At 40.6% G+C, this 14288-nt stretch overlaps 2 protein-coding genes across 3 annotated transcripts in view; both read right to left on the bottom strand.

Annotated features, from left to right (window-relative positions):
• LOC120439390 (zinc finger protein 771-like) overlaps positions 1-4726 on the bottom strand; it is an 844755-nt gene extending 840029 nt beyond the window's left edge. Inside the window, exons 1-2 of one of the 2 annotated variants that reach the window (XR_005612618.1) lie at positions 4413-4726; positions 2111-2210 (exon numbers count right to left, since the gene is read on the bottom strand). The gene's annotated coding sequence lies outside the window, so the exon portion shown is untranslated. Of the gene's footprint in view, positions 1-2110; positions 2211-4412 lie in introns of those variants that run through there. The other variant, XM_039610337.1, reaches the window with a different exon arrangement.
• Positions 4727-10217: 5491 nt separating this feature from the next.
• On the bottom strand, positions 10218-12548 carry LOC120439387 (tripartite motif-containing protein 16-like). Its single transcript, XM_039610331.1, has one exon. It carries the CDS (start codon positions 12403-12405, stop codon positions 10729-10731), a length of 1677 nt encoding a protein of 558 aa, XP_039466265.1. The 5' UTR covers positions 12406-12548; the 3' UTR covers positions 10218-10728.
• Positions 12549-14288: the final 1740 nt, after the last annotated feature.

Raw genomic sequence — 14288 nt, 5'->3', positions numbered from 1 at the left:
GCTATTTGACGACTTTGTCTTGACCAACGCCCGCTTATTCGACTACTGGGTTAAATCAAACACACCTAACTGGCGTGAATTTGTAAACCTTACCGTGGTCATTAACTTTGAAGACCAAGAGTCAGACAGGAACAACCTCAGTGCTAAGGTGTTTATCGTGACGATAAGTTAGATTATGTCATACTTAAGCTAGAAACAGAGAAAGTGCCGCGGGGCTCCTTAAGAGATTTGGGCCTGTACCTTCAGACGGCGAGGCCTGTGTCGTCGGACACCCAGGAGGAGGAGTGAAAAAAATGAGTCCTACGTGCGTCGTCGAGAAAGAGAGGCGAGAGCATGCTGAGAATAATGACAATTTAGAAGACTGTGAGGGATTTTGCAGTCTTTGTGAAATCAATCAGCAGATCAAAAACGACCCGTATGAAAATATCTACGTCACCTACAACACTCTCATGTACCACGGCTCTTCCGGATGCAACGGAAACCAGGGGTTCCATTACCTAGTTTGCATTTTGTCAAGTGCAAAATGTCAAGTCAAGTGTTGGAGATCCTAATTTCAAGAGGCAGACTGTTCCAAACTTTTGGCGGAGCAGTTGCAAAGGCCCGGTCTCCTGCATTTTTATTAATTAATTGATTGATTGGAAATTAAAAAAATAATCTAATAAAAACAACGCACTAGTTCTTATGAATTCTTTATTAGATTTTTTTGGATGTAGGATTAAAACGACAACTTGTGAAGCGACAAGGTCCATCCTACCTGTGTCAGAAAAGAGTCAAAGTTAGAGCAGCTTACATTCAATCATTTGTCGGTAACCTAAAGATATGTAAAAAGAGAATTTGTAAAAGTAGTCACCTGTCCCGGTTGCTTCTTGCAGGATGTGGAAGCAGCTTAATCACCTGCTTAAGACCCGTGAGTCATATTCAGTGTTATTAAGACATCACAGTTTTACATACCTATTCTGTGTAACTTTATCACAGGTTTTCAGATGGTCTCCATCACTCTGAGCTGCTCTTCATCAGTCCAGACAATAATGCCTTCAGTCTCCTGCTTCAGTCCAAGCTGTTCTCCCTCCTGACTGCTGCAGGGTTCCTCCTGTTCCTCTTTAATCTGTGGAGGCTCTGGGTCCTCCTGGTCCACACTGGAGTTCCTCTCCTGGTTACAGACCTGCTGCTCATCCAGACCCTCCTCTTCCTTACAGTCATGATGTTGTGGTAGATCTTGAAGAACAAAAAACAGAAGAACAATAATCACTAATGTGTTGATACATAAACTCAAACTATTTTATAAAGCATGAATCAAAACCTGACTAAATGGTGATCAGCCTGTCACATGACCAATTATGAGCCACACACACAACAGCTCGGTGAAATAGTTGCGCACACACACAGCTACACGCTAACATGTTAGCATTGAAGCTCCTCACTGTGAGCAAAGACACAAAGTTCACCAAACTAAACTGCAGGTTGACACCATGAAAACATCAGTGTGTGAAATCCTTCTTTAAATGAAGCTTCACTTCAACTTCAGAGAAGTCTGTTAACAACTTGTTACATGTGTTTTCTGCTGACATCTAACTAGATCTTTACTGCACAGTCTCAGTGTTTACAGAGGATCTAAAACACTGACGCCTGATGACCATGGACCTGCACCAGTCCAACATAGTCCATCACTGGACACTGACCCACAGCACTGATAAATACCCAGTTTAACTTCTTCTAGTAAAGTCAGTCACACTGAAGAATCTGAGCTTGAACAGCACAGAGTTAAAAACATGTCCATACCTGTGATGTGTAAGTTTATGTTGGGTTTCGGCTGATATCCAGCAGTCTGTGCAGACGGTTGATCTCCTCCTCATACTGGACGATGGTTTTTGAACCTCTGAGAAGATTTCTTCACAAACAGCAGTTAGTCTCTCCTTGATGAACTCTCTCAGATACTGAACTGAACTCATTGCTGCTTCAACTCAGGCTGAGCGGATCGATACAAGCATCGATGAAGTGATACAGACGTTGGTGTCAGATCCACACTGACGTGACGGGATCGATACTTTAGTTTGTGTCTCTCCTCTAAGTTCAGTCCGCTTCATCAACAGCAGCCATGTCTGCACACACACGCTCCTCTACCACAGTAGTGCTGTCCTCCTCCGTTCTTCTTCAGGCCTTGATGGCATTTGACAAATCAGCTTACAGGTGCATTAATCCCGCCTACTGGACTGGAGTGTGGACAGGAGAATAGCAGGAAAAACAAGGATAATTATATTATTTCATCAATCTTGTAATTCAATAGTATAATTTGCCATTTATGCCTAGATTTCTGAGTTTAATGAGGAGTCTCTCTTTCCATAACATGTTGTCTGGCTGTATTAAAGAAGACAGCTATCATCATTTCCTTATTTGTTTGAGCTTTCCTGATTTCTGATTCCAAACATAGTAAAGTATCCATCGTCCCTCTTTCTTTATGAAACCCACTCTGATCCCCAGAGAAGAGACTGTTAGTATCTAAAAATCAGCTTCATCTGTTTTCATTCTCTCCATGGTCTTCCCCAACAATACGATGGTTTTTAACTAGTTTACTGTTGTCTTTAAAATGCACACTGGAATCATTCAACACGTTTATGAGAACACACCAATTTACTGGAAGATTTAATTACACACTAATCAATATTACAAACAAATAGTACATTTATTTAAATAAGCTCAAAACATTTCTGACTGTGTGTTTAAATGAAATAAAGTCAAAGGTAAGTCAAGGTCTCCTCCTGACACTGATTTTCTTTCCACACTTCTGGGTTTTAGCACGGCCGTCATCTCTGCTCTGTTTAGCCGTTACAGATAAATGATCAGACTGTGCACCTTTACTTTAAGTTCAGCCTTTTCTTCATCATCCGTTGCATTTATAACACCTGCTGTTGCAGCTGACAAGCACATTATATCAGTAACACTCTGTGTTCTGTGAACTATTATATCTTTTTCCCCTCTCATCATTAATACACACCATATTATTACCTTATGGATCAGGCAGCAGGTTATTGAGTCATGTGTCTTTACCTTGCTGAACCACATCCACATAGTTAATCGTGAGATAACTACCAACTCAAAAACACGTCTATATTTGTACAGTCAGAGGGGACTAGTCCATTGTTCTCCTCACAGTTTCAGTCTGGTAGAGAAGAGTTTCTTTCTCGATCCCACAAACAGCACTGTGAGTCTGTCTGCTGCACAGAGCCGACCGGAGGACCTGTGTCTGTCAGACCCCGACACAGAGCCCCGCCGCAGCTTTAAGATCTGCACTCAGTTTCCTCATTTCATACACTGATGTAATCACAGTGATTTTAGTTAGGGGTTATTTATTTGAATTAGGCTATCCAATTAAGATAGATTTTATGTTGTTGGTTGTAAAGGGCTGGATGGATATTTTATTTTATTTTTATTCTATTTTTCAGTTGTATTTTTACAATTTGGTGAACTGACTTTTTTTTTTTTTAATAACTTGGCCTACCCTTTATAGTTTTGTTAATATTGGCATAAATGAGAAGTGTTATTGTCATATTTAATATAAACTACTCTGTGTTTATTAAGGCTGTTGTGTGTTTAACATGTTTTAATGCTTTGTATCTTGTTCTGTTTAATCTGAACAAGCATCTAAAAACAGTCAGTGATCACTGTCGGCCTCTCTCAGTTTTTATTACCACTGTTCAGTTTAAAGCTCAGTTTTTAAACCCTTACGATGTCTCTACAGCCCAGCCCATGCAGCAGTATATTAATGACTAACCTCGTATTGTGGATGGATTATCTCAGTTGTTCTCCTGACTGAAGTTTGGTCTGTTTACAGCATCCTGCCATGTGATTACATTTGTCCCTAACCATCGGGAACCCTCAGGTTAACTTTTATTGAGTGGAAAAAAGTTAGTGTTCATCTTCCAGCTTCACTGTGTTTATATTATGCTAACATAGCTGCGTAGCTAGCCACCACGTAGCACATCATTATATACCAGCTAGCCCAGCTAGCTAACCTTACAAACGTCACTGCTGTTTAGCTTTCTGTCTTCATTTATGTCTGAAGTGATAGCAGAGCTGTACGTTTTATTTTTTTCATAAATACCTCAGGGTTTGCGTGCCTCAGTGACACTAAGAGCTGGACCAGCAGAAGCTTAGCCTTCAGGTGGGACACCCAAGTTTGTCAGATCTTAGGGTAGAGGCCTGACAAAGTGCAATCCAATTACAAGACAAAAACTGTTATTCAGAGCACCCCACCATCCCATCTCTTTGCCGCCTCCGTATCCACCATGTTGTCCCCTTTACTTTTCTGTCTGCCGCCTCATATATGCATGTCTACAACGGGCCCAGATATTAGCACTCTTAATCTCCCTACAGGCGTATTTATCGCTGTTGTAGCTGAATCTGGTTCCACTCACCGAACGACGACCGTCTGGAGACGATTTTATGATCACTTTAAATCCGTCCTCGTGTCTCGTTGTCACGGTTACACTGCGCTCACTGTCCGTTTCCTCCACATTACAGGTTTACTTTCACTCTGCTTGTTGTTCTCCTTTCCCGCTTTGTTTTTATCTTATTTTACCTCTACATCATCTTTCCCGCCATCTACTCCTGTTCTCATTTCACTTCCGTCACTTCGCTCTGCCGCCTGCTGTCCATTCACAGACTAACCGGCCAACCGTCGCCATCCTCTTGTCGCCCCTCCCCCCTCCACTCGTGCTCTGCTGTGGTTTGTTGTCGTGCGGTCACGTGACTGAGCAGACGCCTTTGTTTGTTTGTTTGTTTGTGGTTTCCAAAACTTATAGAGACAGTGTAAACAGGTCCAACAAATCTGCGATGTGTTGAAAGACACTTCCTTTACCTTATTGATACAGTATTTATCACAGGTCCTTCATGCATTCTCCTGCTGCATATCATTACATAAGGAAGAGCAGGAGTGTTTAGAAGCAGAGACAGTAACAAAACTAATTATATTACTAATATGGTTCATTATTATTTCTCTTTCAACACACAAGTGACAAAAATATATAAAGCTGTCATAAATTCTTCTAACCTGAAGGCTAAATCACCAACATCAGAGTTTGGTAACAGTATGAGGACACTTTTTGGTACAGCATCAAAAACTACAGCAGATTCTTTTGGATATTTGTCTTTTCTTTCTTCATCAGCTTTTCATCAGCTCTGCATTTCTAGTAGATCCTGAGTCTACATCCTAACTTTCTTCATGATCTCAGCTCTCTGCTTCAGGAGAGCTGAGAGAAACAACTGCTCACTGTTGGGTTTTGGTTCACTGTGGGCACTTTCCTCATAATTATGAGAAGGTATCAGCCTCCTGCTTCAGTCCAAGCTGCTCTCCCTCCTGACTGCTGCAGAGTTTCTCTTGACCAGCATAGCAGTGATCAGCTGGAAGTCCAGTCTTCTTCAGCTGCTCCAACAAAGCTGCTAACTTGGTGTTTTCTCCAGGACAGGCCTCAGTGTGAAAGTCTTCCTGTCCTCTTCATCCCAGAAACTTTTAATACAGCAGCTGTGTCCACAGGTTGTTGTCACAGGAGTTGTTGCTATAGTTTCTATTTAATGAGCAGTTTGGGTTCATCTGGGTGGCGCCAGTGTCCGGCAGCCTCGCCTCTGTCAGTGCGCCCCAGGGCAGCTGTGGCTACAGTGTAGCTTGCCATCACCAGTGTGTGAATGTGTGGATGACTGAATGTAGTATAAAGCGCTTTGGGGTCCTTAGGGACTAAGTAACGTGCTATACAAATACAGGCCATGTACCATTCTTGGATTTACAGATTCATCATCGCCCCACAAATGTGATGTTATGTTAACATTTTCATTTGTAAAAACTAAGAAATGAAAATATTATAAAATCACCACAGGCCCGACAGTTATTCAGTTAATTAGTTATTTGATTAACAAGAGGTTTAAGAGCATCTACACCAATTATAGTAGCATTACTGAGGAGGAGGCTGGTTTTGCGTAAAGTACAATTTAACTTGAGACATTAAAACAAATTTGCTGTGACTGTACTGTGCATGTACGGTTATTACAGGTTCATGTTGATGTTCTTTATGCTTGAATTTGTTGTGCAGGCTGTAAATATGGCAGCATTAATCTGTTCTCTCTGTTTTTGTGTAATGAAATGAAATGAATTCAGTCTAATCCGTCACCACCAAAGTTGCTCGGCGTCTAGTCCATCTGCTCTGGCCCTGATATCAATCTTATATATTATAAAATCAGAATTTTAGCACGAAAAGTAAGGACATTTGTGTTTGGTCATTTATTTGTTGTAACAGTGCTTCTTGGCAGTGAATCTCTCACCTCTGTGAAACCTTAAACGGAGCCACATCTGTGAGGAAAATGCATTTGTGGGTTGAGCAGCAGAGGTGAGTATGTGTTCTGTGTCAATGCCAAACAACTTATTCTGTGACCTACACAACCACGCTGGCTGATGGGCAACAAATAGTGGTTGAAGAATGCGATGCCATCCCCCAACCGTCTGTGACCAGACTGGTGACCAGTATGAGGAGGAGGTGCTGGGCTGCTGTGTGTGGTTCTTTCACTTGCTGTTGAGGCCTCATTATTATAATAGTTTAAAACTGCTGAATGTTACAGATATTTATTTTTTCCACAGTAAACTAAACAACAGATTTTCACACTGAGACGTCAGCACACAAAGAGGAAGATGTGTGGCGTTTGATTGGACCATGTTGAAGTGTTGTGTAATTCAGGCACCCGATGTCATTAAACTGCATCAAACAAAGCTCCATGTGTAAAAGAGAGATATTATTTAATTTCCAATATATTGGAACATGTCTTATTGACTGGTGTACCAAATTTAAAAAGGTTGCCCTATGATCAGTAAATATTGATAGTTTTAGTCACATGGCTTTATTGTCATTCCAACCATGTGAAGTGGTAAAGTCCACAGTACACACTCTTTCCAGAAGGCAGCAGGGTGAAGAGTGTGTGTGAGGGGTGTGTGGGATGATTGTTGGGCTGTTTCTCTGTATGTATTACTGTTGGGTCTATCTTATGATATAAAGCATCTTTAGGCGACTGTTGTTGTCATTTGGCGCTGTATAAATAAAGCTGAATTGAACTGAAATGAATTGAATTCAACTGAATTTAAAGGATACGGTGCAGATCTATCTCTCTATCTTAAAAATGCATTTTATTTTTCGTATGGTTTTGTTTTTATGGTAAATGGACTGATTCTTATATAGCACTTCTCTGCTCTCCTGGAGTACTCAAAGCGCTCTATACAACATGCCACATTCACCCAATCATACTCATTCTCACAAGCACTTTCTCTGACCTTAGTGCTTTCTTAATTACATTCACACACATTCGTACTCCGATGGATGCATCAGAGAGCAACTTGGGGTTAGTATCTTGCCCTTGACATGCAGCCTGAAGGAGCCAGGGATCAAACCTCCAACCTTCCGATCAGCAGGTGACCTGCTCTACCTCCTGAGCTGCAGCCACCCCGTGACGGGCTGTGTGTACAAAGGGCAGGGACTTCCTAACATTTTCCTATTTGCATAAAGGATTAATATACTGTTAATTTGACACCTGGAAAAATAATTGATTAATTGAGTAAGTTTAAGGTAAGGGCAGAGGTCACTTCCTGTTTAAAAAAAGGTCAGGGAAGCTGCTCATGGTGACGGTCTAGCTGCGTGAATATCAAGCTAAGAAAGAAATAAGAAGTGCTTCATTTCCAAATATGCCGGTTTGTCCACTTGCAGGCCAAAGTGGTATGTGTGTTTATATTTTATGCAATGTATATTTAAATATGTTTTAATGTTGAAATATAATTTTATTGTACATTTGTGTTCACCAGTTCTACGGTGTACCTGAGTACGTTAAGAGGAGCAAGAACTCTCGTGTCTTGTCTATGTGTACAAGCCAGCATACAGTCTATTTGGGGATTATTGATGCAATTCACATCTCATCCTAAAGTTAGTTTTGCATTCATAAAGGTATCTAAAATAAAGCACCAATTTTCACTTTGAATTCCTGAAAAATAATTTTGTTCATTTGACTGTTGTACAAACGGTTTTAACCATATATGTTCCCCAATACAAAAATATCGTCCATAAATTTAATAAGTAAAATAATCCATCTTCCATATCTGTGAGCAACATTTTAAGTATCTTTACCTGAAAAGAACTTCTCAGTGTGGCAACACCTCCTGATTTATTTCCCCTAAGAATCCAAAGGTTCTCTCCCTTCTGAGTTTTCCAGAAATTAAAACTTGAAGCCACAGCATGTGTTTCTTGTGGAAAATAAAAATGCGCCTGAGGACACAAAGGACCCGGCAGATGCATATGCAGACTTTTATTATACGTGTGTGCACTTCTGCAGTTTGCAGAGCTCAGCTCTCCACTCTCTCCCAGCTCCTCCAGCTGCACCAGCACCGATCAGATCTCTCCTCTCCGGCGGTGGAAGAATGAAGAAAGAAAATAGAGAAGAACGATTAGATGATGCTCGCTGGCTGCAAAGACCAGCCTCCCCTGACACACAACCTGAACCTGCTGCTCCACTCCTCCCCTGCAGCCACACCCCAACCACACCCCACCACACTGCCTTATAGTCTTTGCAAAATAATAAACCGTCTTTCTCTTTAGCTGATCATGAATCATCTCACATCCAACGAATAAAGTGATGGAGACAAAATGAACAATATGACAATAAATTCACTTAAAGATTGAAGGTTGGTGACTGAATGAAAATTATTTTCATCAACATAGGAACTGAGAGTAAACCAGTAAATTGTTGCTTTACCTGAAATATTAATGATATTACTTCCATTTCTTTTTAAAGGCTGCTGAGGCTGCTGATATAACTTGCATAAATAGGAAAAAAAGAAAAGTTGGCCAAAAAGACCGAAGACACTGAATCATCAACAGCAGAGTTTGGTAACAGTATGAGGACACTTTTTGGTACAGCATCAAAAACTACAGCAGATTCTTTTGGTTTTATGGATGTTTTGAATTGGTCCAGAAATTCTTTGTATGATAACAAAAACATTATAATGGATGTCCTTATTGCTCCATATTAAGTATGTATGTGGGGAGAAAACAGTTCAAATGATGTGCTTGAATATGATTCATTTACATATATATTGTTGTTTTAATGTGTAGCTCAGATTTTATGAATGAAGCCAAATATTTTTCTCCTCTCTGTGTCAGTGGGATAACTGTACATGTACTCTTATCTCTGAGTGAGTGCAGCACAGCACACAGCAGCAGAGACTGTATACAAGGATAACAAACTGTGTGACAAGCTGGTCATTGTTCCCACTTTATTAGAGATTTACATGATGAATTCACTGTGGGAACTAATTACAAGGTCAACGATAAACAGACACAAAACACATGTTTTTATATATGAACAAACAGAAATATGTTAAACATATAAATATGCATTAAAGCCACTAAAGTGTCTTATAATCCCTGTTAACACATGCCTGCTGACACATGATACACAGTAATATGTGTTTGAATACAACCTGAAACCTGTTAATGTTCTGATTTAACAGCAGATTTCTCCACATGCAGGACAGAGAAATTCCTGCATCTGTCACACAAAAAGTGGAAAATATATTTGTTTGACATTTTAATCACAATAACAAAGAAATAAACTGTTGGTAGATCCACTTTTTAGGAAGATGAGTTGATGAAGAAGAGAGCGTTCAGTGGAAAAAGGCCAGTGAGTTCATGTAAATGCTGTATCTGCTGTAAGAAACAGACCTAAAAAGCATAAATGCTCCATGATTTTCATTTCTATCCATCATCTTGAACACTGGCTATAAATGTTTTCACTTCATTATTGTGTGATTTGGTTTTGTCACGTGTCTCCTTCAGTGCAAATAAATGACTTAGAGTGTGTGCTGTGTGTTTTTCTGAAGCATGACAATCCTTTCCAACAAGTATTTCCAGCTGTTTGTCTCCACTCTGCACTTTAGTCTTTCTTCCTGTCATGTCTGTGTTTGTCCACCAGGTGTCTCCCTCAGCTCATTTTCTCCAAATCAGAAGCATCAGATTTGTGGAGACGCTCTGCCTGCCAGACACAGCTCAGGGCAATGAAACATGTCTATCCTCCACAATATACAGGCCTGTGTTATTTAGGTTTTTTACTTACGTTTATAAATGATCGAGTGTGATCAAACTTTACATCTGAAAAATGACATTAAATGTCATCACTGTAGATACAATAATAACAATATAAAAACCTCAAAGATTCATTTTTTGTTACATTTTAAAGGTTCAAACCTAAAAGACATTAAGTTTACAGTCAGATATGATCAAGAAAATCAACAATCTTCACATTTCAGAAACTGGAACCAGCTTTAAATGTGACTAAAATAATGATAAAACAATCAATTCTCTAATCATTGACTAACTGATGAATCACTGCAGCTCCAATATATTGTTGCATTTGACAACCCACTACAGCAACTACAGAATAAAACCACTAACCAGACTGATGAAAGATTTCAAACATGCTGAATATGAAGAGTAGTATCATTTAAACTCACATGATTATCAGCCATAAGAACAAATTCAGATTTATATTGATGTAAGGTATATAAATGTAAGTACAGTTTGAATCAGTGCAATATTATTTTCACACATCAATGGACCACTGAACTTCTCAGCTTCTAAAATGTAAAGCCTCATTTAGAAACTACACAAGTACATATAATGGTCAGGGATCAACATGAACCTGTCTTCTCTATTTGACTTTAATCAACTCTGCAGTGTCTCCATCAAACCAAAGAAAAATTCCGGCATAGAGCGGCTGAGTGAATGTGGTCTGGACTCTGTGGAGGAGAGTCATGGTTTCAGAGACGCTGTAGAAAGACAGAATACCTGCTCTGTGATCCAGGTACACTCCTACTCTGGAGGACCGAGGACCTGAGAGGACAGTTTGGACTTTGTTGTGCCAAAATTTGTAACTGCTTGTGTCACAACGTAATGCCCAAGATTTGTCATTGTATCCAAAAAAACATTCATTTAGGCCAGTTTTTCTGCTGATATTCTTGTATGCGACTGCTACACAAACTCCTCCCCCTCTCCACTCCACCTCCCAGTAACAACGTCCAGTCAGACTCTCTCTACTCAGGACCTGAAAACACCATCCAGTGAATCTGTCTGGATGATCAGAATAAGACTGTTGTTGTTTCATAAATGTTACTTTTCTGTTCCCATCAGATAATAACAGATGTGTGTTTGCTGTGTTTGGATCCAGTGTGATTTCACATGCATATTTTAAGAATCCAGCTCTGGTCTTTGGCTCTGGTGGTGACAGTAAAACATCCTCTTCAGTGACTGTCAGTGAGATGTTTGTCCATTCCTCTCTCAGAATGTCCTGTAGTTTATCTCTGGTCTCTGACACAGCTGCTGTCACATCCTCAAAGTAGCTCAGAGGACGAATATTGATGCTGGATGAGTGTGTAGACTCACTGAGTGCTGACAGTGAGGGGTAGTTGTGTAGAAACTGGTTGTGATCCTCTGTGTGTGAGAGCTGCTCCAGCTCGCCGTCTTTCCTCTTCAGCCCAGCGATCTCCTGCTCCAGCTTCTCCTGAAGCTCTTTGACTCGACTCACTTCAGTTTCCTGCTGGGATCTGACCTGCTGCTTCACATCAGAGCTTCTTTTCTGGATGAGACGGATCAGCTCAGTGAACATCTTCTCACTGTCCTCCACTGCTTTATCAGCAGAGCCATTGATGGCCTCCACCTCCTGTTGAAGCAGCTTCACATCTTTCTCTCGCTCCTGGATTCTCTGCTGGATGTTTAGTCGTCTCACCTCGAGCTCCTTCTGCTTCTCAGTCCTTTCTGCTGCAGCTGGGACTGTTTCATGGCCTTTATGTTCATCCACTGTGCAGAGATAACAGATACTCTGCTGATCAGTACGACAGAAAATCTTCATCACCTCATCATGACGAGAGCAGATGTTCTCCTGGAGCTTCTTGGAGGGGGCCACCAGTTTGTGTTTCTTTAATGGAGCTGCATCATAGTGAGGTTGGAGGTGTTTCTCACAGTAAGAGGCCAGACAGACTAAACAGGACTTGATGGCTTTCAGCTTCCTCCCAGCGCAGAAATCACAGGCCACATCTTCAGGTCCAGCATAGCAGTGATCAGCTGGAGCAGCTTGGAGTCCAGTCTTCTTCAGCTGCTCCACTAAAGCTGCTAACATGATGTTTTTCTCCAGGACAGGCCTCGGTGTGAAAGTCTTCCTGCACTGAGGGCAGCTGTGGATTCCCTTCCTGTCCTCTTCATCCCAGAAACTTTTAATACAGTTCCTGCAGTAGCTGTGTCCACAGGCTGTAGTCACCGGATCCTTCAGTATATCCAAACAGATGGAACAAGAGAAGGTTTCTCGGTCCAGCTGAACTCCTTTCTGTGCCATTTCTCCTCTCAGTGTCAGTGACTGTGTGAGTTTCTTTTGTTTTGGTGAAAGCAGTTTGATCTCTGGTCTAAACCTGTTTTTCTGCAGTGAATGGATCCTGTCAGCTCAGAAACATGAGCACATGTTGGTTTCACCCATCTGTAATCTGCATATCTGAACAAGGGAACACAAGGAAGAGTGAGTCAACATCAAATTTGTATTGAAAATTGTGAATGAAGAAGGTACCACTATGTAACAACGGGGAAGCCAACGCTACATTACAAACTAAGTTACACATAAGTGACAAAGATTAGAACTTCTGGACTCTAAGACCTGTTTGTTCATCCAAAACAGTGTTTAACAAGAATTCAGTTTGCTGGAAACATGGAACTTATTTATATTATTCTAGTCAATTTTATTGTTTTAGTGCATTCACTTAAAATGGTCATTAAATTATTCTTTTTAAAATAATACAACTGCATGTGAGCCTGAAAATCATGCCCAGCCTTTTTTTCCTTCTTCTTTATTTTTTTCTGATTTCCTGAGTGGGTCTAAAAGAAGGAAGTATTTAAGACACACATGAACTGTCACTGTGTCTGTCCCGACTTGACCTCCCCTGTACGCTAAAAATAATTTGAGTGACGCCTGGAAACAGCTGCTGAAGTCTCTGCAGAGCTGCACTGGTGAAACGTCCCTTTAATAAAAGTGTTAGTTTGAAAAGATTAAACTTGTCCTTTCAATAAATAATACAATTGTGAACATGACCAACAATCACTTTACGCCAAAGAACACATCACAAACAGGTCAGTATATTTAAAAAAACAGCTTTTATAGGATCAAAAGAAAAATAGATTGAGGACTTCTCCTGCACAACTTACCAACAGGCTCAGAGACGGAGTGAACCAACTGAAGCTGGGACGGACAGATCATGCAAATATATAAATGGGGGGCGGGGCTCAGCTCTCAATCATGTCATACATGTAGTGGCTTGTAATTAATATTAATGCAATATACTGTTTGAAAATGTAATCAACCTTTTTCACATTTGCAAACCTCATTTCAACTGGATAAACAGACAATGTTACCTTCAAAACAAACTTAACTATTCGGTTGACCTGTTGTAGTGTCTAAGAATGATTCAGAGTAAAAAATCAGAGGTTTCACACTAATCCACCTGTTTAAGCCTTTATTTCAGGGGTCCCCAACTCCAGGCCTTGAAAGCCGGTGTCCTGCAGATTTTAGATGTGTCCGTGATCCAACACAGCTGATTTAAATGGCTAAATTAACTCTGCAACATGTCTTGCAGTTCTCCAGAGGTGGTAATGAACGAATCACTTGATTCAGGTGTGTAAACCCAGGGTGAGATTTAAAACCTGCCGGCCGTCGAGGCCTGGAGTTGGGGACCCCTGCTTTAGGGTTTAAACCTGAGGTAAAGGCTCAGTCATTAAAGAGGTTTAAGAACTATTTGTGGGAAAGCAGAAAAGATGAGAAACATTATTTCATTGTCTTAATCACACAGAGGCAGTCCATCAAATTATCAAGCACTTAAAGTATTTTATTCAGTACAGACACTGAAAAATCACCCCCCGCACTCCATCAACCAAAGCAACCATGAAAAATGACTTTGTGAACGTTGTGACTTTGTTGCACAAACTACCTCAGTAACAGGTCTCAGTGCATAAAATCTGACGGTTTATGTTCTAACTTTGTTACAGTGCACAATGGAGTGCCACAGGGTTCTGTATTAGGTCCACTTCTATTTATCATTTACATAAACAATCTTGGTCTAAATGTGCCAGATGCAAATTTGCACTTCTATGCTGATGATACAGTTATTTACAGCTGTGGTTCAACTCTTGTCCAAGCCATTGACTCCTTGCAGAAAGCCTTTTTTGCTGTCCAGC

Source organism: Oreochromis aureus, linkage group 3 (genome assembly GCF_013358895.1).
Source record: "Oreochromis aureus strain Israel breed Guangdong linkage group 3, ZZ_aureus, whole genome shotgun sequence".
In the NCBI taxonomy this organism is placed as follows: domain Eukaryota; kingdom Metazoa; phylum Chordata; class Actinopteri; order Cichliformes; family Cichlidae; genus Oreochromis; species Oreochromis aureus.
This window is presented reverse-complemented; position numbering and strand designations above follow the sequence as displayed.

Excerpts from the sequence above, each read along its gene's own strand:
- LOC120439387 (XM_039610331.1), bottom strand. The coding sequence starts at position 12,405 with ATGGCACAGAAAGGAGTTCAGCTGGACCGAGAAACCTTCTCTTGTTCC.